The sequence below is a fragment of the Pipra filicauda genome, unplaced genomic scaffold (assembly GCF_003945595.2).
Source record: "Pipra filicauda isolate LSUMZ 115617 unplaced genomic scaffold, ASM394559v2 scaffold277_size1012519_pilon, whole genome shotgun sequence".
Taxonomy (NCBI): domain Eukaryota; kingdom Metazoa; phylum Chordata; class Aves; order Passeriformes; family Pipridae; genus Pipra; species Pipra filicauda.
This window is the reverse complement of record NW_024104395.1, coordinates 706,256-732,557: the sequence shown is the minus strand read 5'-3', so window position 1 is coordinate 732,557 and position 26,302 is coordinate 706,256. Positions and strand designations below refer to the sequence as shown.

At 38.0% G+C, this 26,302-nt stretch overlaps 1 protein-coding gene across 1 annotated transcript in view; it reads right to left on the bottom strand.

The window, feature by feature from the left end:
- The window catches only part of UTRN (utrophin), a 365,977-nt gene that overhangs the window by 237,544 nt on the left and 102,131 nt on the right, over positions 1 to 26,302 (bottom strand). The window contains exons 22-37 of the mRNA XM_039382610.1: positions 25,195 to 25,340; positions 22,131 to 22,343; positions 16,263 to 16,376; positions 15,488 to 15,643; positions 14,544 to 14,714; positions 12,573 to 12,752; positions 10,865 to 10,999; positions 10,206 to 10,355; positions 8,654 to 8,815; positions 8,181 to 8,309; positions 7,590 to 7,763; positions 6,885 to 7,040; positions 5,273 to 5,443; positions 3,221 to 3,400; positions 644 to 772; positions 328 to 498 (exon numbers count right to left, since the gene is read on the bottom strand). Of these exons, the coding sequence (XP_039238544.1) occupies positions 328 to 498; positions 644 to 772; positions 3,221 to 3,400; positions 5,273 to 5,443; positions 6,885 to 7,040; positions 7,590 to 7,763; positions 8,181 to 8,309; positions 8,654 to 8,815; positions 10,206 to 10,355; positions 10,865 to 10,999; positions 12,573 to 12,752; positions 14,544 to 14,714; positions 15,488 to 15,643; positions 16,263 to 16,376; positions 22,131 to 22,343; positions 25,195 to 25,340 (2,537 nt within the window). The remainder of the gene's footprint in view (positions 1 to 327; positions 499 to 643; positions 773 to 3,220; positions 3,401 to 5,272; positions 5,444 to 6,884; positions 7,041 to 7,589; positions 7,764 to 8,180; positions 8,310 to 8,653; positions 8,816 to 10,205; positions 10,356 to 10,864; positions 11,000 to 12,572; positions 12,753 to 14,543; positions 14,715 to 15,487; positions 15,644 to 16,262; positions 16,377 to 22,130; positions 22,344 to 25,194; positions 25,341 to 26,302) is intronic.

The following is a 26,302-nucleotide window of genomic DNA, read 5'->3' as shown; positions in this document are numbered from 1 at the left end:
TTGGTCTCAAAATAAATGAAAAACTTCCAGTTCCACTAGCTTATGGTGTTGTTCTGGAGCCCATAAATATGTACTGCAACATATACATTTTTCTGAACAGTTGTTTGTAAATTCTCCCATACAACTCAAGTCATCACCTGTTACTAAAGTGAAAAAAGCAGTTGGTTTAAAAATCAGTCTATTTTTCACATATAAATATCTATACTTAAAAGAGAACCAAAAGCAGTGAAGTGCTGTTCCAATAAATAATGATCTATCCACTACAGCTAATTGACATCATTTTGGCATAGAACACCCAAGCATGTTCTGGGGCTCGTTCATCCTCACCTTGGCACTTTTGATGTGCTGAGAGACCTTCTCAAAATTACGGTTCAGTTCTGCCAGTTTGGGTTCAACAAGTTCATGGCATGACACCCCCCGACCATTCATTAAGATGATAGCCTGATCACGTACATTATCCACTCGAAGACTAACATCATCTAATTCAGATGTTAAGCGCTAAGAAGTGAAAAAAAATGAAAATGGTTATGACTAGGCAAGGAAAGAAACCTTTAAAAATAAAAAGTAAGCAGACCTGACAACATAATTTAGAATCCAGAAGTTGATTGGTAACATTTTGACAGTTGATGGTAACATTTCCTACCTTCACAGTTTCCTCCTTTTTGCTAGCTGACTTTTTCTCGATCTCATCCAGCAAGGCTTCAGCCTGATACAACCAAGTACTTATGTGGGCAACATTTTCATCAAAAATTTCCAGCTGGTTCTGATGATTCTGGGAAAAGATGAAAAAAAAAATGTATCAATATGAGTAACTTCAAAAAATTAACAGAAAAGATCCCCATCCCTCCTCCTTCCCCCCTCCAAAAAAAACCCCAAAATGTCCCATAAAAAAAATAAAAACCCTGCAACGCTGCCAAAACCTATATTATGAGTAAAAAGGAGATGAATAAAACAACTGTAATGGATACACTTTGGAAAGAAACACTGAAAATTGGATTGTACCTTTTATTTTCAACAGTACTTACAAGAAATCAATTTTCACTCTAGACCCCTTGACATTATTGTTCCTAATTCACAGAAAGGGAAACAGAAGTAACTGAGGTAGTCTGTACAACTAAATAAGGATAGGCAACGTATTACAGCCAGACCACAATAGTTCAGTCAATCAAAAAACCCACAATTTTTTTAATCAGCACTAGCAGGTACAACAGTATGCACTGTGTGCAGTTGTTGGGGTTTTTTGATTGGAAAGGGATTACACCAAAGCTACAAATTATAGTAGAGTTTTGATGTTTTACTAATTGCATTAAAATATCTTCCTCTTAAGAAAAGTCACAAAATTGTAGACATGTTAATTAGGTCTGCTTTCACATGCAGTCAGAAATTGTAACATTAGGTGCCACAGACAGAAGTAACATGTTATTCTGTGTGATGAAATAAAGCTATCAGATTCAGAGAAGTACCCTTCTGTTTAAGATTCTTACCCCAAAAATGGATAGATAAGCTTTGATCTTTTAGACTAACAAAACAAAGGGAGAGAGAACAGAGAGAAGGTCTATGATTGCTCTCCATATCACCATCAAGACACTTATAGTTTTCCACAGAAAAAGAACAATTTAACCTAACAAAGCACATAGACAATACTCATCACCAGACATGTACATAACTTAGAAGTATTTAGTTTTGGAGCATCCTTACAGCATTTACAAATAAGAACAAACTACGTGACTACTCCTAACACAGACTCATTGGATTATGAAACAAACAGTATGACCTGCAAGAGGCACTAGACAGGAGGCGCAGGGTTCACCATCTATGTATGCACTTAAGTTTTCACAATTTCAGCCCATATCAGGGGCTTCTGAAGGTGGATTGTCCTAACTAGCTCAACAACACCAAAATATCTTAACTATATAAAAGCATCAGGTTGATACTAGCATCAGTTGTTTCATGTCCATTTAGCATAATTAGCAGCTTTAAGTGTATAATATGCTTAGTATATCATTTCTTCAGCCAAACAGATTGCTGCTGGCATACTCACACACTTGTATTTATGGGCTGTCCAAAAGACTAATAGGCTGACACTCACAAGTGCTTAGCTGAACACCACTAGGAAGTTATCAATTGTCCATTAAATAGCCCATCATCTGGGTCTCAAGGACACAAAACCACTCTGCTCATGCTAGCGCAGAGGCTGAATGTTCAGGTTGAATAAACAGCAGCACACATAGCAGCTTCACGGAAACCAATCCTTTTGGACTAGTTCCTGTTGGTTTCCACTTACATTAATCAATTCATCAGGTTATACAAAGTTACCGAGAATACAAGATCCAACTTCTGGGCTCAAATTAACAAATGCTTCCATAACGTGGTGGCTTTTTTCACCTCATTTTAATCTGGCAGAATCATCTACTACCAGTTAATGAGTAAACCACTACAAGCAGTTTTGTGAATGCTTGTAGGCTCCACAACCCACTCAGTCTACGTACAGTAGAAGATGCACCCTTTCAGGACAGTTTACAAAATTACTTATATGCACAAGGGTAACAAGAATTGTGTTAAAAGCTAAACAACAAGTGGACACAAAAGGCTAGTGCTACCGGTGCAGCAAAAGAGACAGTGATAAAACATTACTAGAGAAAAGGTACAAGAAGATAAACATGCAAATAAGTACAAAAGATTAAAAATATAATGTGGTGGCACATTAAAGGGGATGAGAAAGAGATTAAAACAGATACGTGAATTAAGTGCATGCTGGATTTTCTACAAAAAATAGAAATTACACCACAATGTCTAAGGAGAGTAAGAATCCATAAGAGTCCTAACACTGAATCTGGGAGAAAGAGAAAGGTAAAAGAAGTTCAACCTAGTTTTATTCTCTGCAACTAAGCAGGTTAGACACGCTACGCCAAGCTAACTGTCTGTCTGGGATATTTACAGTTTCATCACACTCCAGATTCTGCTATCAAGCACATGGTACCAATGCCTATTAACACATCTAAACAACTTGTAGAACAGTTTTCCACCTTCCTCATTGTATATGACCTCATGACTTACCTCTCCATCTGCAGATTAACAAGATGTCCTTTCCGCATTTCTTTAAGTCCATGAGGCATCATAGAAATTCACTTCACAGTAAAGTGAGATAAGTGAAAACTACAACTGCTCCAAGAGTGCAGAGGGAGAACTACCCTGAGTATTTCTCACACATGCAACTTACCAACAAGGTGTCACACCAGTCCTCAGTCCAGGTTCGAACTCTGCTCCAGCCAGCATTAAGAACACACAGCTTCTCCTCCAGGACAGTCTCACTCCCCTCCACCAGAGACTGGAGAGCGGTGCAACTTTCTGTGATACTCTTCAGATCAACTTTCCTCCTTTCCAGCTCTCTCAGCACATTCTGAAACAAGTGGACCCATTAACATTGCACTGCTCCCAAAAGCAAGGGAGCCAGATTTCTACCTCCATAGGAAACAAATACATCATAGATGATCTTAATTTGAGAAAAAATATCAAACCAAGTGTAATTGCCTTCTGTTTACACTCATTCTCTGTAGATAGTGATCTCTTTTTTTTTTAAGAGACAGCAAGAGAACAGCGCATGTAATTGTCATGAATAACTTAGTTTGAGACTTTTTTGCTTTGTTGTCTTTATCTTTACATTTCCTTTTTATTATGTAGGTAAAGCAAATGCTATACACCACACTGTAAAGTCCAATATTAAAAGGTTCTTTTCTTCACTGTAAAGCACAGAATGCAAATTTGAAGAGACAATCTGGATTTCTCTATCTTTTCCTATTAAAGAACTTTTACAGTTAGCAACAATGTGAAGAGTAGTAGGCCAATGTTGAAAGTTTTTTTTTTTTTGAGAACCATCACAACTCGTTACTGCAGATTTTCTATTCACTGGCTACGTATTACAGAATCCTTATTGTTATATTATCTATGTAAAAATATGTAAATATATATATTTTTAGCTCCACCACTTTTTATAAGTCATTTCTGCTTTTAAATATTTTTTTAATTTAAAAAAAATCTTTGAAAGTATGCATACTGACATGTAAGTTAAGTAATATGTCATCTCTAGAATATCAGTATATGGTTTTCACGTGGAAAACAGCACCTCTTGCCATACAAGATTACCGATCATTATTGATGATATCTGCCTGCTTAGAAAGCTCTTTGATGTCAGTGTACAGTGTCAAAGAACGCAGCTAATCACAACCAGTGTCCGGAGCTCCTTGAACATCTTATTAGCTAAGAAGCAAACATTTTATTATCATAACTTATTATCTTAGAGACAAACAAATTATTAAGTTACTACATTTTAAAATTGCCTCTAGAAAACATCAAGACAGAAATGACAATTTCAAATGTAACATAAAGGACCTGTCCTCCTGGTGGTGCAGCGTAAGAGTCATTAATTATTTGCATTGCTACACATGTATGGAAAGTATACTTCCAATAAGTATTTACAAGTTTATTTGGAAAGGAATCTTAAGGATACTGCCACAGCAGAAGTGTAGTGTTAATAATTGCTAACCCTGATTGAAATGCGTGCAAACAGGTTTGCAATTTGGTACGCTTTTGAGTTTTAAGATTGCAGACAGACTCATTCTAGAAGTAAAAAGTGACTGTAAACAAAACTGCAAAGATCAGTATTGCTGATCTGTATCAACTGACACTTGTTGCTAACTCCAAGTAATACCCAACTTTCTACAGTGTGAGAAAATATAATTACTCTGAAGAAAAGTAGCTAACACATTTGTCTGTTTCCATGAAAAGTTTTGACTTGTAGGTGAAAGAAAACAAAGAAAACAGTAGTCTTTTGTTTCGCAAAGTCACAATTTTGAAGACAAAGCTGGTTCAATGAAAAGTTAGAAACTCAATTTTTCATTAAACTTTCAATGCACTTTCAGTTTACTCTATTAGTAAAATATTTGACCCAGTCCACAATTATATTTGCTGATAACTTAAAAAATATTATACTGATGAACTGTGTGAGAGACACAGTAAGTCTTAAATACCTATTAATACCAGATATGCAGTAATATCTTTAATATTTTACCAGCCAATTAAGTTTGAAGCAAGATGCCCAAGATGAAACAAATCAGCCTCACTCACATACTGAATATGAACTAGTGAATCCACTAAAATTTCAGGATATGAGAGATTTAGGAATAAGTACAGGGATTTAAATTCACAGCCATTTCTACATAGTCTTGCCATAATGCTAGAAATTTATCTACAAATATTTAGTAATCATACTTACTTTGGCCCAGGCAATTTCTGAATCTAGATCAGAAAGCAAGCTCTCTGCAGTGGATTTCTGCACGAGGTCAGCTTCAGTGGCGGCTAACCACTCTGACAAAGAGGCAGACTCCTTCCTCATTTTGCGTGCCAGCTGAGTTGCTCTTTCAAGGTCTTGTTTTCCTTCCGTCACCTACCAAAAAAAAAACAAAAAAAAAAGGGGGAGAAAAGAAAAAAAAATATATTTTAAAATATAGCAAACCCAAAAGTGCTAGCCAGTTAAAATATCCACCCAAATATACAAAATCCTTGCATCTTAAGGCTGTCTTGCATTACGGAAGGACCCTGAAAAGAAAGACTGTTTATAAACATCTGCATCTTACTATACAACACAGAATATATAAAACTAGAATAATTTTTAATTAAGATACATTTAAAGGAGACAAAGAAATCTGCATACCAATTTATAGCTAGTAAGCACCAAAATGATGTTTACACTTTGTTTATTATGATCCTTTAACTGAAACTCAAGGGGATGTAGAATCCAGTCAGTCACTCAAACACTAAAATTCAATTCCTTTTTTGTATTTTGAAAGACCTGCTAGCAGAAAGCCGTAAAGAAAAATTTCACTGAAAATCTAGTCTGTCCTTGAAGACATGTCAGTAAAACAGGTATGAAATTTCATGTTTGCTGCAGTATAATCAATTCTATTTCTCACTGGCTACACAATTAGTCTGGTCAAACTTTAACACAGACTTGAGAATAAATCCACTCATAGCAGTCAGAATCAATTGACATTTTGAAAAATTGCACTCTGTTCTCAGTTCAAAAAAAAAAAAATCATAACGTTATACTGCAAATAACTCTGCCTTTCCTAATCTCTTGTCTACATTCTTTCTGAGTTACAGATCCACAGGTCCCACTAGAATCCACACCTTCGTGAATGTTCTCAACTTTACAACAGTAAAATATTTCATAGGGCCCATTCCAAGATATTTCAACACTGTAATCAGGCCCCTTACCCACAGTTTCATTCACATGAGCTCTGAACGTACATGAGTCCACTTGGTCTTCTATCTTAATTTAGTTAGAAAGAGAGTCCTACCTGTTCCCCAAGGGTTTAACCATTTTTTAAACACTTCATCTGGATATTTGATTACTAAGAAAATTACTCGTATCAATATTTAATACTGTTCATGGGAAATACAGGTTTGCCTGCATTTTCCATTTCATACTGAGAGCAACCATTTAGATGGATTACAATTCGAAAGTATCATGACACCTCCTAAAAAAACCTTAGCTCGACTCAAAAACTTATGACACTGACCGTAATTTATCTTGTAGGGCTCAAAGACTTAAATGAATAGGAGGTCAGCTTTGCCATAACAATGAAAGCTCTATGAATTGTCCTTTCTTCAAGGCTACACCTCCTCCAGGAACACTCCGTGAGCACAGGGGTCTTGCACAACTACAAGATTGTTACGAATAATCTTTAATCTCTCAATTGATCGCTCCTGGATGTAGCAGCTAGCCTAGTATCAGAATCAAACTTGGAATAGCATCTGACATCAAAACAACAGAAAAGGGAAATTACATGCAGACAAATATTCATCTGCATATTTGTTTTTCTTACCTGGGCCCCCAAGTCATTGTAAAGAAATTTCAATGCTGTCAGTTGTTCATCCATCCCTTTGGGATTGTCTGTCTGTTGTTTCTGTACGATTTGCCTTCCTGTCTTGATTACAGTTTCAACCTCCAATTTCACCTCACTCAGGGTCTTATAGAGTTTCTAAAAACACAAATAGGTACATTGGTGACAACTTTTTAATGCAGATTTTAAGATTTTGCTTCATTTGGGGACCTCAGCATCAAATGGCACTTCAACTCTGAGCTGTGGCTTAGCAGCAGTGTCTAACAGGAAGATTTCAGACTCCCAATGTTCTATATTTTATTCTAGTTTTTATTTTCACACACAAAAAAAGAAGAATTAGCTCAATAATTTCGCAGTGATTACTCCAAGGTCAATACTGTTATATGTACTTCATCTTACGTAAAGTATTTGTTTTGTTCAAATACTAATGATTGTGATGCTTCTCCAGAACATGAGGATGAACCAGGGAAGGGAGTTTTTATAAACTCAGCTGTTTCACTACATCTGTGATCAACAGTCCACTACTTTTATGTCCACATTCTCACCGAGAATATGAGTTTTTTAGTTAGTAATTTTTGTCTTAGCACTTCCCAATGAGTTGCAATAGTTCCATGAGGACTTTAAGCAAGAAGAATCACACAAGAAAGAAGCACCCCTAAGTATGTGGTAAGAACATTGCATACACACCATACACTTTTCCAGGTGAGTTTGGATTACATCTGGGTCAGTATCCTTCACATCCAAGACATGAAGCTCTGCTTTAACACCATCCAAAACCCGCTTGCAATCCAACATGCGCTGCTCAAAATTAGCTGGTTTCTGGAAAAGCTGGTACTTTGTACATACTTCACGAAGCTTTCTCTGTTTTAATAAGTATTATGTAAAAAGATTGTTTCAAATTAGTAGCTGCACTTCAAAAAATAACATTTAAAGCATTTCCCATCACAGGGCATGCCACCACAACTCAGTGGCAATACATGGCACCACTATTTGCCAAGCCCAATTTCATCACCTATTCCTATTCTCCAACTGAAAGAGCTGTAATTCTGTATCATACACTTTGAAAATACCCATTCTACTGAAATACAGAGACTTTCTGACTTTCAGCATTTATCTCATGATACTTGTGAAATTTAAGCTTCCTTATTCAATTCATCTAAAGCTGTTTGTTTCCTTATGAAAGCAAGTAAAAGCACATATTTTCTTCTGAGATTTGTTTGACTGCATCAAACAATTTACGGGCTGACACAGCAGTGCGTGTGACTCTCGTATTTTTACCTGCAAAGCATCCAGCTGAGTTCCACCGCGGGGAGACCTGCACTCGGGAGAAGCAGGAGGGAAAGAGCGAGCACTTTTCTTGAGCTCCTCTAAGGTGGATTCATGAGCTGCAATCTCAGCTTGAATTTTCTGCAATTTCAGAAAAATAGGAAAAAACCCACAAAATTGCTTGCAGAGAGGGGAAGGGGAGTTTGCTTACCACCTACTACCCATCACAAGTAAATCTACTCTGTAAAACAAACACCATCAGGTTTATTTTGAATATTCTGTCTTTGGTGACAGCTTGTTAAATTAAAAGCCACTGTAATTCAATACAACTTTCTTAAAAGAAGAGAACAATCCAGATTACAAAAGTAACACCTAGAGCATCAGCACAGGACTGAAATAAAGCCTTCATGAATTATTAAGTCTAGGCTGAGCACTATGATGAAATATTTCAAAATGTTTTGTGGCAAAGAACTGTACTGAAATACCTGGGCCTCCTGGGGCATCTGAAAGGCATCTATCCTATCCGTCAGGTAAGATGTCAGCTGTCTATCCAGATCTGTTAAGTTTTCTTGCAAGACATGTAACATGTGGTCGGTTTCTCGCATGGTCTGAAGCTGTTGTTCCAAAGTGATCTGCCGGCTCACCGCCTGAGCAGGACAGAAAGATAAGACAAGATGGAGCTGCAATTCAATACAAATTCTAGTAAAGTTTCTCAAAACGAAGTGAGAGAGACCCAAAAAATCCTATGCTAGGAGGACTGGCTAAAAAGAACACTAGTAGGCAGCAATTTTTGAAGTTTGCTGTGGCTTTTGAACCAGTAACAGACAAACAGTGGCACAGAGAGTTGTGCTGCTAGATATACAGAATAGCAAAAACAGGTCTTCCCTATCACCTCTGGAAGAAAGTACTCTTAAAAACATACTAGTTTCAAAAACTAGCTACTCAATGGAAGTCGGGGACTTCGCAATACATCACGTGTTGTTTGGTGTCTAAACACACGCATTTCCTTTAAAACCAACAAACTCATTATGTTACAGTATCAAAACAGAAGTCCACAGTTCTTTCCCTTTATTGCCCCTTCCTTCAACAGCAAAACATCCAAGTTCATCTGAAATGTCACTAAATTCCCCACTATCAACACATGCACAGACCAGTGTATGTACGCATACACATACAGAGATGTGGAGAGTTGTCAACAGCCTAGTGTGTCAGCGCTGCAGCTACCAAAGCAGATAGGTTTTTATACTGCAATAAAGTACTGTTGCAACAGGAAAAACAGTAGTGAATGCTAACTTAAATGACAGCACATAGCCCCCAGCTGAGGGCACTGCATTTATGTTGCTCACTGTAATGAGCATGAACCAAAATCCCCTCTATGACTACACTTTGGCAGTGACAGAAAACAACTCTCACCATACAATTTGGCAGGGGCCTGTATTACCAGGATACGGAACACAAGTTAAAAATCTATGCAACCTGAACTGTGAAATACAGCTAGTCTTCCTCTACTTATTAAATCTATAAAAGGTTAGACTGAAGTAGGAAAAGAGGAAAAAGACAACATAATAGATAGGTAATGAGAAGAATGTTCTCCTTCTGTTCTTTATTTCACTGTGACTTCTTCCTAGCTATTTCAAAGAGTGAAAATGTCACTTATCCTCCTCATTTTTACAGTTTGTGAGCCACTTACTAATATTTATGGCAGTAGGAAGGCAATATTAACGTCAGTTGTTGAGCTGTCCCTCCTAAATTTGGAATTGCCTTTTTGTCACATTTACCTGAAAAAATACAAGGGGGTCCCTGCAGTACAAGGGTGTGTTGAGCTTGCAAAACAAATCCTGACTCAAGTCACGAAAAAAAGAAAAGCATCTTGCTCTTTGGCATTATTCCAAATTGAAAACAGCTGACAACACTGTGATGCTTTTTACTCTTTTCCTGTATTGCAGTCCTGCATCTATGAATTCAGCCAACAAGAATCATTTCAGACTACTAAGCTGAAAACCCCAGTTTATTTCAAACCCAGCCCCAAGTTCTTACCAAGTGACTCAATTCCTCATAGCGGGCATTGAAAGCTTCCAGTTTTTCACTGATGATGTCATCAAGAATCCCTCCATCAATCAATGTCTGCCCAAGTTCCCGAATCTGGGTTCGATTATCAGCTGGATGTCGCAAGACTGATTCCAGGGACTAATGAGCAGAAAAAGTTTTAAAGGTCAAGGCACTGAATATTACTGTATTTTCAGAGCTGGAAATATGGCCACATACACAGAAGTTTAACACCTCAAATGTCTTGAAAGTGCTCTAAAAGCATAAATTAGTTATGGCTTAATTCATAATGGTTACAAGGCAAATATAGAGGTGATTTTACTTTAGATAATTAAGCCTCACAGCATTTCTTGCCTATTCACATCATTTCATAGTACTATAACACTGGAAGGAATAATCAATTTGCAGAGGCCAGGAGACAGCATACAATTTTATTATGGTACCAAGTAAAGCATAATCCTGTACAGAAAAATTCCACTTTTGGTGGAGGATCTTAACAACACCCGTTTCTGATTCAGAGTAATACATTCATTTAACATGAAGAATCAGAATACTCAGCACATTTCAGCATTCTACCGAAGTGAAGAATTTACTTGTTTTTTAATGGAGTTATGTGAAAATTTACTAATCCAATAGAACCATTATAATACCTCAAGGGCATCATTGACAGCATCCAATTTATCAGGCAGATTTCCTGTCATTTGCACCCTTTCTTCCAGATTGTTTAGCCAAGCTGTTTCTAAATCAAGATACTGTAGCAGCTCAATCCAGCAGGACCACACCTCCTAGGAGAAACAGAAAAAAAAAATAGCCTAGAATACAGAATGCCTGGAATAGCTCATATACTCTGTGAACAACTTATAGATATGTTTCTGAGAAATTCACCTAAAACAGACAAGTAGAAAATATTCAAAAATATGCCATGGCACAGTATGGTCTAGACAGAAAAACCTACAGCTACAGCAGGAAGATACAGAGAAATAAGCCTAGTAGTCTCTAAACTCATGCTAAAACTATCACTGACACAAGTTTGTTTAACTATGTAAGAATGTAACAAAATCCATCCACTCCACTTGAAAGATAGGACATACACACCCTATCCCAGACCATAACTACATGTTCTAATTATTATTATATTTCAACCTTTAAATTCTGGTAAATTCCTTTTTGTCATTTTGGAAGATGCACAGATGAATAACAGAGCTGTGAGACAAGGTTACTTATTTGCAGAAGCATTGAATACAATACAGATTATAAAAACAAAGTTAGATGGTATCTCATGGATTCCAAGGATGTCATTTCAAGGGAAAACAATCTTGGAAAGGAGCCACAGTAAAATGCATTTATGCTGAAGCTACTGTATTCAGACATTTTCAGTATCGTTCTCCATTCCTCTTGTGCCACCTGTCCCCATTTTATAGAATCACAGAAGCAATTAGGTTGGAACATATCTCTGAGATGAAGTCCAACCTCTGACCAAATACCATCATGCCAACTAGACCATGACACTAAGTGCCATGTCCAGTCTTTCCTTAAACACCTCCAAAGACGGTGACTCCCCCACCTCCCTGGGCAGCCCATCCCAACGCTTAACAACTCTTTCAGTGAAGAAATTCCTCCTAATGTCCAATCTAAACCTCCACTGGTGCAGCTTAAGACTGTTGTCATGTCATCAGTTACCTGGGAGAAGAGGTCGACCCCCACCTGGCTACAACCTCCTTTCAGGTGGTTGTAGAGCATGATAAGGTCACTCTTGAGCCTCCTTTTCTCCAGGCTAAACAACCCCAGCTCCCTCAGCCGCTCTTCACAGGACTTGTGCTCCAGACCCTTCACCAGCTCCACTGCCTTTCTCTGGACACACTCCATGTCCTTGTAGTGCGGGGCACAGAACCGGACACAATACTCAAGGTATGGTTTCACCAGGGCCAAGTTCCGGGGGATGATTTGTTGCCCTGATCCTGCCAGCTACATTATTTTTTATACAAGCCAGGATGCCATTCTGAACCACCTGGGCACACTGCTGGCTCATATTCAGACAGTTGTTAAACAGCACCCCCAGGTCCTTTTCTGCTGGGCCACTTTCCAGCCACTCTGCCCCCAGCCTATAGCACTCTATGGGGTTGTTGTGGCCAAAGTGTTGGACCTTGGCCTTGTTGAACCTCATACCATTGGCCTCTCAGCCCATTGAATTGTTATGTCCAGATCCTTCTGCAGAGCCTTCTTACCCTCCAGCAGATTGACACTCCCACCTAACTTGGCATTGTCCACAAATTTACTAAGGATAGACTCAATCCCCTCATCCAGATCATCAATAACGATACTGAACAGATATGACTACGATATGACTATCATTCTTACCTCCAACGTGTGGCATTTCCCCCTTATCCGATTGCACAGTAGCTGGTAGTTCTCCAGCACAACGTTCAACTCAGTTGCCAGGTCCTGACCACTAGAGGGCACTTTGGTGGCCAGCATCTTGATGTTGTCTTTGAGAATCTTCACCCGCACCTCCTTCTGCAACACATCCTCCTTCGCTCTCTGCCCAAAGAAAAAAGGATTACATGAGCAGTCTTTAATTGCCATACAGTCAGATACTCACCCTCAAATGGAAAAATCAGCAATATTACACTGGAAATCCTGCTGCCAATGTATTCTTGGGCACAGTACAACTCCCAGTGCACAGGTCTGGAGTAATAATATTATCAGTTGTCAAGTTTTGCTTTAACCACTATTCAGGAAGGAAGATAGCTGGAAGACAGATCAGACAGACTCCACTGAGTCTGTTTGTCTCCACTGAGACAAACAGAAGCCATTAGAAATAGTGACTGTCCTTTTCAGGTTTCAAAATCAGTTTTTTGAAGTTGAAGTATCTCTAATAACAAGGCATTGCACTTTATGGTAGAATTTAGTACATGACAGCATAGTTTTCATACAGATTTTTCAAGATGTCTTCTAAATGTATGGTAAAAGAGAAAAAAAGCCAGTTAATGGAAGGGCAAAGAATGGAAAATTTGGGAACACATTCTATGGTAGGATTATCAAAAATCATCTACTCTTATCTTAAAATTATTCCTTTAAATGTCATCAGGAGTTCCACATTGTTCAAATGAGAGCAGAATTGGCAAGGTCAAAACCATATGCAAAAACGTGCCTAGTTAAATACAGAGAGTGCTCTTTCCCAGTCCTAAAAGCAGTCCCAGGATACTATTGTTACTGCAAATGAAAGAGGAATTGCAAGTGTTACAATAAACTTACTGGCTCAGTGACATAACTGTCAAATTTAAAATACATAACATAATCTGGATTTGACAAAGGTAAATGTGCTCAAAGTCTCACAGATTTGCCAATGAAAAGAGGGTTCTTCCTTTCCTTGGCTTGTGTTCAGCCAGCTGTCAGACTATGTGAATCTCAAATGGTTTCAAGGGACATGAATATATTAAAACACTTGTTAAAGACTGCTTCAGAAAATCTCTTCTAAAAGAACAATTCTGAACTTCAAATAGCTTTGTCAAAGCACTTGTAAGGGAGAAAATTCTTTTCTATGGTCCATTGAGTAACAGTGTAGTGGATACTCATTTAAAAAGTGTACATACAAGTCAAAACATCTATGAAGATATGCCTGAGCTCTCAAATAAAAAACCACAGAGATTTATTTACTCTGTACCTATATCCAAGAAAATTACCTATTCAACTGAAAATAGATTATAATGAGACAAAAATATTTCCTTCCTCTCCATTTATTTGGCCACCAAACCCAAAATTAGAGAAGCAGAGACCAACATCACTCACTGATCCTTGTGGATCCCTTCCAACTCAGGATATTAAGAGATCGCTGTTTGCAACAGATGATAAAAACAAGATAACCTTAAAATAGACCTGTTTTAAACCTGTTTTAAATTTTCTAAATGTCAAGTTACAATACCTAGTGGACAAGAAACTGAAGTCCAAGAGCTAGAAGCGGAAGAATGTTTTCACAACCTCTAATTTAGATGGGTATAGCATCACCTTTTCTTTCTCAAGTTTCGTCTCCTACTTTCCATATTCTTAGTGTTTAATATGCTATACAAAGTAAGCCTGACTCAACAACTGGGCAAGCTGTTATTCATTATGAAATCCCTACCACCTTGTGGCCAAATAGAACATCTGCTTTTACAGTTTATGCTTTAAAAAACAAAAATTCCACAAAGCAAAGATGTAAAATACCACTACCCTTGTCATGACCCAAGCTCCTTTCCACACAGATAATATTCCCACAAAAGGTCAACCCCCAAAGCCATTAAGTTTTGTTTCTCTTTAATCAGGACTCTACAATGAGCTGGTACTGCTGACCTTCATTTCCTCTACCGCATTCTCTAGCTCTTCAGGGGACTTGTATTCAAAGTCTTTTTCCAAATATTCTTCTTCAGCTTGGGTCATCCATTCTTGCATCTCTGCCAAATCCTTCTTCAGATTTACAGCTTTTTCCTGACTTTCAGACAGACGATTTTTCTGACTAATGATCTAGAATCCAAGGTAGAGAAAGGAACAGCAGTTTTGTTACTTAAATGTCCTTCTATATATGAAAAACCACAAGTCTTTGTCAAAATATTTTACTTTCAAAACATATTCAGGCTTTTTTAATTAACAAAAGACTTTTATTTTTACACACACACTCACAAACTTATGAACCCTTTTTAGTAGATCAACAAAATCTAGAGGTAAGGGAAGGAGAAAAATTACTTTTTATTTTCCCCTTCATTGCACATAAACTGGTGACAATCCCTGGAAAAAGTCAGACAGAATAAAACCCTCTTCTGATTACAAGTATCATATAGTTAGATATATCTTTATACAGAGCACTAAAACACTCTTCAGGCCTGACTTCTCTCCACAGCTCAAACAACCTGGATTCTATATGAACGGCAAGGCTCTCCAACACAGATGCTCACCAGGAACTGCAACAAAAGAATTGTGTTTCTACAGACAGCAAAAAGCTTCTACCCAAAAGAAACAACTAAATACACCGGACTGGTGTGGTAGCCTATTTATAGCCACTTATTTTTCAAAGCTGCTTGGAAGAAGACAGAAATTATACAGGGACAGAATAAAGTCCAGATTTCAGAAACAGCAAAACAAAAGTCAGACTTCCCTCCCACACACCCCAGAAAGAGCAGCATGAAACAAAGCGAACAAATTAATTTTTAATTACAAACAATTACAAGGTTACCAATGCCACACAACCGAACAGACATCTGTAGTAACAAGCAAGTATTAGCAACGAAAGAAGAACTCACCTGCTTACTCAGTTTCTCCCATTGAGTCTGGCAGTCTACTAGCCTAGACTTTGTCCAAGTATTTATGCTTGAAATAGGTTGAGCTCTTAAAGCAGCTTCTACTTCTTTCATCTCTTTCAGTGATGGTTCAATTGTCTCCATTTCATTGACAAACATCTGAGCACACATTGGAGAAAAAGAATGTTGTTCTTCAGCAAGATTTTACATATATTTATAGGCTACTAATAATTTTCTAACTTTTACTTATTCCAGAGAAATTTTTCAGGAGCAGATTGATACAGTGTTCAATCCCAGACTGCTTAAAACAATCCTTTAGTGGTTCAAAACATCAGAATCATGGAACTAAAAAACAAAATACAGCTTGCCATATACAGCATAAACATTTTCACATGCCAAATGTCAACACCAGAACAATGCAAGTTTGAAGATTACATGCACTAAATACTGCTGTTTCTGGCATACCTCAGTTTATACTGTACTGGAAACAAACATTTGAACGTACACTGTAATTACTTGCTATAAGATGAAATTCTACATAACAGCGATCATTATGTGCCACTGACTAGGAAGGAATCAGTGAAGGCCTTTGAAAAGCACAAAGTGTTATAGCTACACACAAGAAACTAATTAAAATACACTCTGAAGAAAGATACAACAATTCTTCTGCTGGGCTATATGGAATATGCTATGGACAATATTTATTAATAAAAGTAAAACAGTAAAGAAAAGATGCTACTCATTATTTCAAAAGATTCCTTAAAAGAACAAAACTCACTGTGCACTGGTCAAGTTGCCTTTGAAGTCCTTCAGTATCCCCCTGAACAGCCTTTTCTGTCATTAAGAAGTCTTTAACACCATCCATCCACTTCTGAACAACTTTTGAGTCAGTCTAAACAAATATAGTAAGGAAGAGTTGATACAATATCATGATAAAGAATGTATGATAGTTGCATTTCAAATTCTGCTAGTATCAAAAGAATATTCTACAAGCTGCTAGCATTGTCTTGGTTTTGCATCAGACCAACTTTGGTTTCATTTTGGGGTTTGTTTTGTTGTGGGTTTTCTTTTGGAGGGCAGAGGTGTCCCAAATTTCTCTGTTCTCAAGTGTACACAAAAATTAAATTTACAACAGTGATATTCTTCCATCCACCAGAGCATGGTTTAATTGACAGTGCAATGCTCCAGGCTATCACACAGAACCACATGATCGAGTAAGGCGGAGAGCATGGCTTCAAGAAGTACATGGTTCACATGAAGGACCTGGCTGGGAATAGCATTTTTCTGATGACAAAAACGACGCATGGTTTCCACCACACTTGATGAAAGGCAAATTGCATTCTTAAGGAAAAGAAAGGACCCTATAAAAATGTGTATGTGGAGGAGTCAATAATGCTAAACATAAATCGTCCTTACAAACAAAACCAATGCAAATTTAAAGCACAAAGAGAGTTTTTCCTTGTCCTAATCAAGTTATGTGGTTGCCATTTTTAAATAATATAGTTGGACTTCCTCTAATCAACATTTTTTGACTGTTTGGTTGGGGTTTTTCAATAGATGGCATCTCTTTATCCTGACACAATCATTATCACACAGAACTGTTATTGAGAAGCTGAGTCAAGCTCATCAGCTTCACCATCTACTCTGCGTGTCACTGAGGATGAAAGCACACACTTTGTTTTCTTAAAAATCTCATACTAACAGTTTTTTCAAGACCAATACATTACCCATTGCTTCTCAAAAAATGTCTGCACTAATGAAAAACCATTACACTAAGTTCATGTTTATTTTTAGGCAAATGCTACCATTAGAGGTCAAAGTCACGACATTTTCTTCATTACTTTTCCTTTTCGGGGAATTTCCTGCAGCTGATTAGCCTGAACATCATTTTCCAGAAAACAGACCCCAGGAGGCTTAACAGTGAACCATGGCTTAATGTAAAAAAATACATATTTATAAAGGCTGCCATTTGACAAGGCATTTTAGCACATAACTAATTTAGCTTTCTTACTATAAGATATTTACATAAGTAGCTGAAGCGAATTAAGTGGGATTACTCAAAGTTAGATACACATTTAAATAACTTGCTGAATCACAAGTCAAGTCTACAGAATTTTCATTAAATAAATGCTCCTTCATTGCACAGGTAAATAATTATCAACGGTCAAATAACTAGTGTAGATTGTTGATGTACAAGAGTTCACAATTTTTAGACATGAACATCCAACATCATAGAATGGTTTGGGTTGGAAGGGACCTTAAAGATTGTCCAGTTTCAACTCCCCTGCCATGGACAGGGTCATCTTACACTAGACCACGTTGCTCAAAGCCCCATCCAAACAGGCCTTGAACACTCCCATAGATGAGGCATCCACAGCTTCTCTCGGCAACCTGTTCCTGTGTCTCACCACCCTCACAGTAAAGAATTTCTTCCTAATATCCAATCTAAACCTACCCTCTTTCAGTTTAGAGCCCTTACCCCTTGTCCACACGCCCTTGTAAAAAGTTCTCCTTCAGCTCTCTTGCAGGCACCCTTTAAATACTGGAAGGCTGCTATAAGGTCTCCCCAGAGCCTTCACTTCTCCAGGACCAGTTTTTAAAACTTATTTCAGGAAGGAATGAAGATCAAATGTGCTGAATTTTAACTCGTTCACTCTTAGAAAAACCACATGATGTACAGCCATGCAGCGAATTTAAAAGATCTGAAGGCGATACCTAATCAAAGATGCAGCAAGCCATTCATTATTCCAGGTATGATAACACAGAATGCAAGATACAGAAAATTTCTTCTAGAAAATACAAGATGCAAAACTCATAATATGAGCCTTGTCTATTTTTCTCATCTCATGAGTAATACAGTCTGCTAGTAAAACATCACTCCCAGATTATGTCACTAAGGGATGTGTTGTCAGGCTAGGGGAGCCTCTGTCACATCACAAATAACAGAAGAGCCACCTAAGCAGCAGGACTCACAGGCAGATCTGCCACCAACTCTCTCATCAGACTAACAAGGACATTTTAAGCATTGTTCATCTGTTTGCTTGCTGTTAAAACAAGAATATTGACATTGTTTCTTTTCAAAAACCTAAATGTAAGGAGTGTTGTTTTGGGAAATGTCTGCTTTTAAAGGTGAATTAGGAAAAAAAAGAAACATTAAAAATAAACTAACACTTGCATCTAGTTGCACACAACCACATGTTCTCCAAGAGTTGACATTCACTTATTCCTTTTTTATTTATTTTTCTTTTCTCCCCCACTTAATTTTTTTTTTCCCCTTTAATAGCAGGATGCTTCAAGTTCTTTCTTAACCAAGGAGGTACTGCCCAGCCATCCTCCAAAAACTGATCTTGTGTCTCTGGTATCAGTGTTACTGACCAATTCGGTGTCTGCACCAGGACCACATACCAAGTCTGCCATACCAATCTTTCGTGCAGTACAAGTTATGTCCTGGTCTGTTCAATGCGGTACCCAGAATTTTTATTCAACTTGTTCCACATGCTCATTTTTATTTATACAGTGCCAGACTACAAAAGTCTCTGTATAGATTAGTACCACTCCTTCAAAAGGAAAAAAATCAGAGTATGTAACACGACTGTTCATCCACTGCTAGCTCTATGAAACATTTGGAAAACACAGGAAGTGCATACTTAAAAATATCGTTCATAAGAAAATGCCCCCAATGTAAGCCTCATATTTCTACAGATAGCATCAATATGAATTTCTTTCATTTTCAATTAAGAATAATATTAACAAAGCAAATATTAATAAAACAAGTATTTAATAATTGTCTTCATTGTTTCTTCTGCTATAATTTCTTTTTCAGTTTCTGTACTTCCTTTTACAGTAACAGGAAAATTTTTTAACATCTTACTGGGGAGCAAATTCTGTTCTCAGATCTACACAAAACAGTGTGCTGCTTCAATGCTCTGCTCTCCATAGCAATTCAAAAGTCACATGGGCATGAAAATCTGTATCCTTCATCAGTGAGTGCTTCATATACATGGTATACGGTACCAATATCACTCTGGACAGCTATGGAGAACAGGATGCTTCACCTTTGACTGAAAAAACTAAATAATGGATCACTAACCGAAAACCTGCCATGTTAATATTGCACATGTTTACCCTACTCTCAATAGCATACTCTCAGTTAAATACAAGAATTTCAGCTTTCAAGATCCATTCTTCACACAGTTAAAGCTGTGATTTAGGAAAGTAGGTGCATGTACAGACCACTCAACAAGATGCAAGTGCAGAAAAAGAAGAATTCTGCAAATGCAACAAATTAAGGGAGGGAAAAAACGCTGCTCAAACTCATGAGGTAAGTAGGTTTTGCAGTGTAGCTACAGCTAATCAAGGCAACTGCAAATCTGCAACCATTTGAAGAATAAGACTCATAGAAAGTTGTTGCACAAAGGACACTGAGGCAAACTTACATGCAGAATATTTACTCTGTCATGCTAAATAATTGAGATCAGAGTGTGATGGTAAGTGAATGAGACATGGTGGGATATTGCAGATTAGGTCTAAGTCAAGAGAAAAATTAATGAGGAAGTGGTTGCTGAAAAGTAATCACCAAGGCCTTGGTTAAGCCTTAGAAGTTACAAACCACCTCACTTTGGGCTGTCAGCTCCTGCTGACCAGCGGCACCAGCTGCTCCACAGTTCCACATCATCCCAGACTGCTGCAAGCAGCTACTGAAAGGATGAGTTTGAAGGAACCAGACTAAAAGCAGAAGCACAAATATACATGTTTCTGAACACACTTATGGTAGAGGGGGATGGGGACAGGGACAGCTTTTACGTTTATGCTTCAGGTAGTACAGTTTAACAAATGAAACACACTTTTTCCCTCTGAAAGCCTACAATTCCCTTTCCTATTCATAAACTGGTTTGTGGTTTCTATTTACAAGTCCAGACTGGAGTACCATATCTATGCTATTCATACACACAGATCACATACACACACTGCTGGGAGCAGCTCAAGTCCTGAAATAAATAGTGAATAACACTTTACAAGCATGATCAAGTTATTCCCTTCAGCATTTTTTTCCATCAAGTAAAATCTTTAATGGGATTGAGGCTTTTACTACTTCTGAACCATAATCAGCAATGGCTTGTCCAACTTTCACTGAAACATCATGCAAGTCAGTTACCTGGCCTTCGTAATATAAATTTCAGTTTAAACATATGTCTGTACTTGAGTAGTCATTAAAGATCCTGTCTGGCTTAAAATAAAAGAAAAATGAAAATAATAAAACCCACTATCAAATTGAAATTTGAATCGACTATCAAATAAAGGAATCATTTGCTGCTTCAGAGAGAAGGGAGAGCAAGATTGAAAGAAACTTAAGGAAAGGCGGTGGTGTGCGTGCACAGTACCAATGTCCTGAAGAGAGTGCACAGACAGTTGTTTATGTTTATAAATTGTGTGATATATCTTCTGTTAAAAAGAATGCAAATAAATCCACACATTAAAATATATTTAGAGCATGTAAAAATACTTATTTGCTAGCTAATGTGCCTTCCTCATAAGAGGATCTCTAAAGTACCTTCTTGATTTTTGAATTTTAAAATGAAATATGAAAAGGAAAATAATATGAAACTTAAAGCCTAGTTAAACAATACTCTAGGGAAAAACAATGGCACTGTATTTGGGCTTTTATACTGCTGTGATGAGCTTACACTTTCAAGCTGATAGTGAAGAACGGTTAGTGCCTATTTAACTTTTGGCTCACAACAATATCATCATAGGCTAAATCACAATACATTTTCATGTATATTCATATACCTATTTTCCTTATTTTTTTTCTTCCTCTCCCCACAAGAATACAAATAGTCTTAAGAAAGGAGTTAAAGCAAGCACAAAGAAATCAATCTAACCAGTAAATACTGAGTCCACTTCAGATAAGTTACTTAAGCACTCATGACTCCCCTTGTTATCAATGGGTTAAGCATCTAGGTACCCTTGCTTTCCATCCCTTCATTTTTAAAGCAGTGGGATTTTCTGTCGTTCACATATATGTGCGCGCGTGTGCGTGTATGTGTATGTATATATAAGACTGCTGGTTAACCTTAATTCTTTAACTATCCTTCCTGACACTTCGGAGGCCATCATTTGGAAAGGGAAAACTCGCAATACCCAAGTATTTTCTTTACTTCCTTTTTTAACAGGTTGCACTAACCCTTGTTAGTGCAAGGGTTGCTAACTAACCAGGTTGACCAAAACACCACTTGAAGGAGCAGGTTTTCTGTAGCAAGCATGGAATTACAATTATAGATGACAAACTAGAAAGGCACTGGGCATCTGCCAACCACCACAGTAGAACACATCTGCCACTGCTGGGACCAACGAGCACAGCTGACATACCCTTGACTTTAGCATAACCTTTGCTTCTGGTATTGAAAGAGGGGGACACTAATTTTATGTGAAAAGTATTGCTGTTAGAAGACAATATCCTGGGCACATTAAAAGCCCACTTCTACTCTGCTACAAATACACTACATATGCTTTCGGCCTCTGTCAGACTAGGGGCTCACCACCATATCACTTCTCAATCAGTATCATCTTAACTCCTGCAAGAACACAGACAAAGAGCAACTGAGTTATTTAACGTTATGTAACAAAAAAATTCCTTTCATTTTACCTCAAATATTCTCAACTTGGATGCAATTCCCTCCAGTAGTTTAACATCTTTGGAAATTTTGAGCTTTAACTTGTCCCATTGTCCCTGCAGATGCTTGAACTCCTGAACGTAGATGTTTTTTATATCCGAAGCAGCATGTTTCTCCAAAGCTTTTGTTTCTTCAGCAAGTTTATCTACCCTGGGCTTCTGGGCTTCCAGTGTCTCACAAAGTGCCTACAACAAAGAAAAAAGAAAAAACGCGTCCTTACGGTATTAGCCATACAACAGGTACGCACATACAAATGCAAGTACTTCAGAAGTTCCATTGTGCAGTGATTTAGCACATAGATTCAGTGAAGAGTTATATTCCAGTTACTGTAGTTATTGCAGCAAAGATGTTGCAACAACCTTTTAAGTAGAAAAATCTTCATCTGTTCAACTGGTGCAGCAGCAGAGACTACAGAAGGGACAGCAAAGCTTAGCCATGTAGCTAAACAAGCCCAGGTACCTACACCTCTCCTGCACTGTACAATACTGTCACGCAAGTTAACAAAGCAATGGCTATGTTACACTGAAGTCATAAAAGAAACTGCGATGTAAGTGTACCAGGACTTCGGTATTTTTATTCCACCCACAGGTGTTTGTTTCTTTAAAAGAAAACAAACAAACAGGCTGAGAGTGTTCTTCCAAGTTTTGTGAAGTAAAATACAATATCTAGTTGCAAAGAAAGCCCTAGATAGTTCTGAAAACTACTTTTCCAGCTGGAATACAGGGAGGATATAATCTGAATATATTCACTGTGGTATTCCTGATAGAAACAATCTCTTGATCTGAAAGAGTTAATTTACTAATATTATAAAAATAAAAATCAGCTGAAGGTATAAGCCATGAAAAATGCTGCCATTTCATTGAACTGGTCATTTTTGTTATTCAGCTTAAATTTGCTTAAGAAAAATTTGGAATGAACACATGAAAGGATTATTAATTTAATTCATTTAATTTTGCTAGTATATGCATTTTATGTGTACATGTGGAATGTGTGCATATACATTTTCCTGTATTTTTACTGAGGAAGAATTTTTTTATAAGTTTATGTTCTCAGATTTACTTTCTATTTATCCTTTCCCTGTAAAGTGTACCATTTCTTCTAAGAGGAGAGGTGGTGAGGTAGAAATGAGACTGGGAAGAGGGATGTCTGTTTCAGCAAACAAGAGCTTTCTGTGCAAGGGACCACAGACTGAGCAAATCCCTCCCTGTCTTGGGTCTATGCCTGAAGCACTTATCAGCACCTGTTACAGTGCAGAAGCTGAACAATCCCAAGGTCCACAAGCAGCTCATCATCTACAGTTTGTTCCTATTTCCTGTCACACTCCTTAAAGCTCCCACACTAGCATAGTAATGTCCTTTCAGGTTAATTAGTTCTCTGAAGAAAAAGGGGAGGTGAAATTTGGGCAGAAGCAGGAAAAGATAAGCCTTGAAAGACTGAATGCCATTGTAATTCAGGTAGCATATGGACCAGAAAATCTCTGCCAACTTTTAACAATACAGAAGCAACGCTAAAGAGAAAACACAAGAATCAAAACTTATTTTAATCTGCTAGCTCAAAAAAACCAAAGCACTAACACCTTTGTTTACATGACTTCTAAAAATGATCACTTTCTGCTAAACAGATAAGGATATAATCAGATAGGGCCTCTCCCCACCCATCATCCAGAGATCAAGAGCTCCTTCAGAGTCACCTGAAGCCCCTCTTATGCGATCACAGAGGGAAAAAAAAAAATCATTCTTCCGAATTAAGCATGATTCCACAAAAGCAGTGAGGAATGGTGAAGGAGACAGGAAAGTAGTTGTTTATAGGGTTTTTTTGGGGAAAAAAAATATCAAATAGAAAAAGTATTAGAGATGCACAATTATCTCCCTGGAGAGAGCTCCACCTCTGCCCCAGTAACTGACATTTACAAAGCAACTGTCATCCATAGATTTTTCCTCTACTTTATAGGCTCACAGTAGGAAACAAAATATTGTTTCTACTACACAGAATTTATGTTATCAATTACCTTTATGGCTCACAAACACTGTTTCCCTTTGAAAGGCAATCTAGAGGCCAGAGAAGCACAGTTACTGTCTCCAAACATCCAACCAGGATGAAGTGGGATCACTTTAACCAGCTGACCCTCAGACACAGTTTAGGTAGGCAGGCACCTCACATCTGGGTGGGCTTTAACCAGTGCTTGGAGGGAAGGGTTACAAGGCTGCACACCATTGTAGGAGTCGGGTTACAGGAAGGATGCTGGATGAGGCATCATGGGAAATGAAGTCCAAATGTACTCCCATGTACATGAGTAATGAGGTACCCCTGGTGAGTAGTCAGGGGAGTCACGTGTTACTTTGAACCCACGTATATAAGGTGTTGTTTCATTTGAATAAAGAGGATTTGGCTGAGAACCCCCAAACTAGCCGGGTCTATGTGGTTTGTATTATATTAATACTCCATACACCATGGTCTATGCAGAAGGGCAGAGGCAGGGAGCCTGCACTGCCACAAGGAGGGACATGGCCTCTCCAGGACAGCAAGCCCAAGCAGACCAGGCACAGGTACGGCTGTGGTGCATAGGAGCGGCAAAGGAGCAACTCAGCGGCAAAGGAGCAGACCTTGGATCAGGTCACCAACCTGATCCAACCAAGCCTCTAGGAGATACTTTTGTGGCCTTAACAACTGTTTTGGGACTGGTGAGCACAAGACATACATGCACACCAGAGTGCCTGGGGAAGCCACCAAGGCTGTCTGAGGTCCTCTTCCCCCAGTCAAGTATCTCAGTTCTCGCCCTGCCTCCTGGCACAGGCAGCAAGGGAAGCCGTGAAGTCTGCAGGCTCAGGGATAGCCAGCCCTTGGCTGGACATGTCCCTCGGCAGCCTGTGGTAACCCAGCTTTCAACAAGGCACCTCCAGAAGTGTCTTCCACACACCACTACCTGACCAACATCTCTCTGAGCAACATTAGTTACCCCACTGAAAGCAAGGCAGGAGAACAGAAGATGACCATAGTTGAGTTAGCAAATTCCTCACTTCACTGTGAAGGTGTTACCTTTGCCTGCTGCAGGGCCTTCTCAACTTTACTGGGTTCGCTCAGTTCACCGGCAATGGACTGCTGCTTCCCCTCCAGCTCGCTCAGTGTGTCCTTCAGCTGCTGCAGGGACTCCACATACTCTTGGCTTGGCTGGTTTTCTGTCTCTGGTACCACAGAAAAGAGTAATGGAACAAAATACAAGGTAAAGAAACAGATGCGAGACACAAATTATAGGAGATGTGAACATAATCAGCCTTCCAAGAGCTAAAAAAACTCTTTGTTGATAACAATATTTTTCCTTTAAAAATATTAAATATATAATGTAAAAATATGTATTATATAGAATAAAATAAGAAATATGACAACCTCCAAAAACATTTATACACTCTATCCCATTTTCAGAATTTTTCTTATACACCTAAGCACCTAAATCTCTTGGGGTCGGTGGGGTCGTGGAATCGATAGTATTTTGACATTTACATGTCTCGACCCCCCACAATTTAGTATTTTTCATTTTTAAAACTTTTAGATCTATCTCTTATTTTTCTGCAAACATACACAAAGATATCTACTATACATAGAAAACAAAGTATAACATACATAATAGCAATATAGTACATAGCAAGTAAAATATATGCACTATATATAGTAACTATATAAGCTAGTATTTAGATAGATATATATATACACACACACAAAATACATATTAGTGTAATAGTAGGGTTTGTGTTTTCATGGCTTTTTACATTTTTTGTATATATATATATGTGTACACACACAAACATATGAAAATAGCAGTTTTTAGCCTGTTGTCAGAACAGAGACGCTATCTAGGAAGAGTGAAAAGAGAATTAAAGTTTGGATGGAGTATCTACTTCCAGTCTTCAACTGCTTCTCAAAATTTGTTCAAGCCAGCCCTCTGTGGAATCCCAGGCAGGAGACAGTACCTCATTCTGGCATTTCAGAATGAAAACAACAGATTTGGACAACTGCTGCAAACAGGATTTCGCCTGTAAGACCTGTACTGTGGTATGCACATTCTCTGCCCTTGGATTCCTAGGCAATTTTGCTACTACCACAAGTAAAAATTAATCTAACCCTTTTTCTCACTCACCAGGTACCTTTT